The sequence below is a fragment of the Lactuca saligna genome, chromosome 2 (genome assembly GCF_052625555.1).
Source record: "Lactuca saligna cultivar CGN05327 chromosome 2, ASM5262555v1, whole genome shotgun sequence".
NCBI classification, from domain to species: domain Eukaryota; kingdom Viridiplantae; phylum Streptophyta; class Magnoliopsida; order Asterales; family Asteraceae; genus Lactuca; species Lactuca saligna.
The window spans coordinates 130,973,134-130,977,480 of NC_136418.1; the positions used below are offsets into that span (position 1 = coordinate 130,973,134).

Sequence of the window (4,347 nt, forward strand, 5' to 3'; positions counted from 1 at the left end):
TGGTGAACAAGTTCAATGGTATATTGAATACAAAATAATAATAATAATAATAATAATAATAATAATAAAATAATAAATAAATAAATACAAACGTAAACTTTAATTACCTTCAACAATCATTTTCCCCATTTAAAATGTTCATTATTCGTTATGAGGCAAAATCATTAGTTGCAAAAAAAAATAAAAAATAAATAAACAGAATCTATCATAAGAAAAGCATGAAAAAAGAGACAAGGAGATCGTGGAAGTGGGGTGGGTTGTAAGTGTAACACCGTGCATGAGGAACGTGTGTTTAAAAGTGATAATGTAATATTGTAATGTCATATTCTATACTTATTATGGAGGGGTAAGTCACATGTTTTCAAAACAACTATGGTCATTTTTTAGATTTAAATCTTAAGATTTTGTTTATACGTTTTTATCTTACTAGCAATAAAAAGTCTACAGCCCATAAGTTTTTAAAATAGTAATATAAGAGTACTTAGATGTTGAAAATTGAAAAGGACATGAAAAACATATTTTATATTTAAATTTGTTAATTTCATGAGATGGATAATATGTTTATACGTGTAGATAAGTTTATTTATTAAACTTTTAGTTTCTAAATGAGTTAAATTACATCCAAGAAAAAAAAAATATTTGACAAAATTAGTTATGGTTGAAAAATGAAAATAATAAGTTTTTATTTGTATAGAGATGTTTGATAAGATAACTACAAACTTTTAAAAATATGTAAAATAACATAAAATATAAAAACTAAAACACTAAATCTAATTCAAGTAACTTTGTATTAATTTTTTTTTATTTAAAGTAAGAGAAAATGACAAAAAGCTAATTTTTTTTAATATTTTCCACAAAATAGCTAAAAGTTAAAAAGTTTCAATTTTAACAAACAAAATCGAAGATGAGGGCTAGACGCCTAGGATTTCATTAACTTGATTGTGTAAAATAATATAAACTTTTGAAAATATGTAGAACTAAAAGATCTAAATCTAATTAAAGTAACTTTGAATTAAAAGCTTTTTGTTTATAATAAGAGAAAAAGACAAAAGTAACTATTTTTCCTAATCATTTTCCACATAATAGTTAAAAATTAAGAGCTTTTCAATTTTAACCAACTAAGTCACAAGTAAGGGCTATGTGCATGTGATTTCTTTATCTTCATTGTTATTTCGTTGTGTTGACTGCTATTTCAATTTTGATATAAAAATGATCATTTTTTAGATAGAAAATCGTAGATGGTATATTAGCATTCTGTGATTTCCCCTCTCTCTCTCATCTGTAATTTTCATGATTTTTTTTTTTTTTTTTTTTTTTTTTATGTAGGTTGATATTTAGACTAAGAATTGGTACAAAGTTAAATTCGAATACACTTTAAACATAATAAGCATGTAAGCATCAAGAATAGTGTTGTCTATACCTGTAAAGTTATAATGATCAACCATCAGCCAATATAATACAAAAATTCATGAAATCATACATGATGATATGATAGAGGAAATTGTAAATGGCCATATGTACGATTCTTGAAAAATAGCCAATTTTTTATACATGGATTAAAATCACAATCAAAATGATATAATCACAGTCGTCTAACCCTCTGACCCTTACCTATGATTTCTTGTTCAAACTTAAAAATTCTTAATTTTTTACTATTTTATGAAAAGTAGTTGTTTTTTGTCTTTTCCTCGTAAAATAAAAGCTTGAATCTTATATTTTATAAGATTTTGCTTTTTAATTTTAGTTTTAAAAACCTAAAAAATAGAAAAAAAAAAAAATCAAAGCTTATTGCTAAACTTGTAAGTTGTAACGCATCCGCTTTACCTCATAACTTTTCAAATGGAGGTTTCTTTAGGCAAATTTGTAAGAACTTTAACCTATCAAAATATACGAAACTTATCCGATTTGAAAAAAAAAAAAAAAAAAAAAAAAAAAAAAAAAAAAAAACAGATTTAAACTGGATCAGAGGTTGATGATGACGATTGAGCCGGATCACTTTTACCAAGCGAACCGCTTTTCGCAATAAAAACCGGCATCCGTGTGACAGTGAAGTTCCAGAGATCCGACCTGCCACATAGCCGATCCGGGTTCCACCGCTTTACTCCGCCGTGAACTCCTCCACCACCTCTCAATCCTCTTCTTGAACTTCCTTCCATCGGAAAATCAACGCCGCATCCACAACTTTTCGCTCTTTTCAGTGTCACAATCTGCTTTCGAACCTCCTCCGGGAATCTCAATGTGTATCGCTCGCAATTCTCTCCCAGTGGAACCAATGAATGACCGGTGGAGTGCGAACGCGGAAACTTCGGAGCCACTCGTTCATCATCTACGTGAATTAGATGATCTCGAGATCCGATTTCGGTTCTAGATTCATCGATTTGGGAGTGAGCCAACTCGTGATTAAATTCCGAGTCACCTTCGAGGTTTGCTTTAGTGAGGTCAGCTCGGCAAACTGGACACGTCGTATGAGAAGCTAACCAAGCGTCGATACAATCAGGATGAAAGACGTGATGACATTTCGGTAAGAATCGGAGCCTTTCGTCGTCTGCAAACTCCATTATACACACAGCACATTCTAAAGCTCCCTTTCCGATTTTCAGCACTTTCACATCGGAGTAAAGGAACACCGGAAACGACTCAACAATCGATCTATCAAGACCGCAGGGGAATTTCAATCGCGTGCGGTGATTGTTAGCGATCGCAACAGGCCGGCGAGATTCGGCAGAGTCATGTAAGCATTTACGGAGGTACAACGAAAAAAACGCGATTAAGAACATGCCGAAGATGAGTACTGCTAGTATTATCTTCACAGGCGAACTAACGGTTCCACCGATCTCGTAAGGGTACGCCGAAGAAGAAGAACCTTTAAAAGACTGAGCTGCGGCGAGTGGTAACATCGCTACTGGTATGATAAATAATCGATGGCAAATGTTACATGACTCCATAGTGTGTAAATTGATAGAACTAAGGTGAAGTGAAGAAGTGGGTATTAGTAATGTATCGGCGTAGGTTGTCGTGAAGGGGAAGGAAGTGGATAAATATACGTTTAAGGGGCAAGGGGGAGGAATATGATGGTGACAGGTGGCTGACGGCAGCCGATAACTGGAGGCGGAGGAGGAGTGTAAGTGTTGGTGGAGTATGGGATTGAGATATGTCTAAATGTAGCACAAACGGGTATCGATGGGATTGTTAAATGGCATGAGTTTAGGTGAGGTTTTGGATGAAAACAGTGGGCGGATCAATGATTGTTCATTCCAGAAAGCAAAAAATCTCCAGGTTAGTTCGGTATTCATTGCCACATGCTTTTCATTTGCTGTTTCAGCTTTTTAATCGATATACTCGTGAACGAACACCTTTCACTACAATTTCATTTCTTTTTGTTTTCTTTCACAAGTAACCATATATAAAAACCATAAATATTTATTTGGATTAATCAAGCAATCAATTGAAACGGATTAATATAAAAATAATTATGTTAAACTGATTAACTTTTAGGAATGTAGGAGCCACAATTCTTCAATATGTAATTGTAGTTGAAATATTATAAAAACTAGTGGCTACATAATAATAATAACAATATTATTATTATGCATGTAATACATATGCATGATATAACACAACCCAGATATGGCAAACCTGCCTCCAATTTTCCTTCACCTTTTTGGGATTTGTTTTTTACAAAAAGTGAGACACATTTGAATCTCAACCTCATATTCCTGCAAATCCTTTTCACTTGCCAACCTCATCTTGTATACACCCCTTACTTCTCAAAGGAGATAGGCTATTTCTTCGGTACTCTTTATTGTCACGTGTCTTTTTTCAATTCGCCCACATTGATAATGCGAGTACTTTGTTGTCTTACTCATTGTTGATTTTGGTATCTGATTTGTGTCGCTAAAAGATTTTCGAAATTTTGAACTACTTTTTATCTATTTGGGATTAAATAGGAGAAATCGACACATTACTTATACAATGTAAACTACAAAAACATTTTCAAAATCATCAAAATAAAACTAAGTGATCGTCATCGGGAAAAAGAAGCATTTAAATGTAGGTTGTACAAAATATCATCAAATCATCAAGATTAAATCAACAACTTTTAGGATGCAATGTATATGCTTCTAAATCCCAACTCAAGTCATATAAAGTCAAATTACCTCACACATCATTAAGGATGTTGAATGGTGTGTGCAAAAGTAGCACTTAACACTCTACATAAACATAACATACACATGGACTCCAAATGTTAGTAATATGTGCTCATCACACATAAATAACATGAGAGGTAGCTAGCCGCACATGTAAGTGAGCCATGTCTAGAATGTTGTCACACATCATCGTCACATC

The 4,347-nt window shown here is 32.7% G+C and overlaps 1 protein-coding gene across 1 annotated transcript; it reads right to left on the reverse strand.

The window, feature by feature from the left end:
* Nucleotides 1-1,345: 1,345 nt before the first annotated feature.
* LOC145031629 (E3 ubiquitin-protein ligase ATL6-like) lies at nt 1,346-3,363 on the reverse strand. The gene has a single exon (XM_078980223.1). It carries the CDS (start codon nt 2,943-2,945, stop codon nt 1,953-1,955), a length of 993 nt encoding a protein of 330 aa, XP_078836349.1. The 5' UTR covers nt 2,946-3,363; the 3' UTR covers nt 1,346-1,952.
* Between the last annotated feature and the right edge of the window lie 984 nt (nt 3,364-4,347).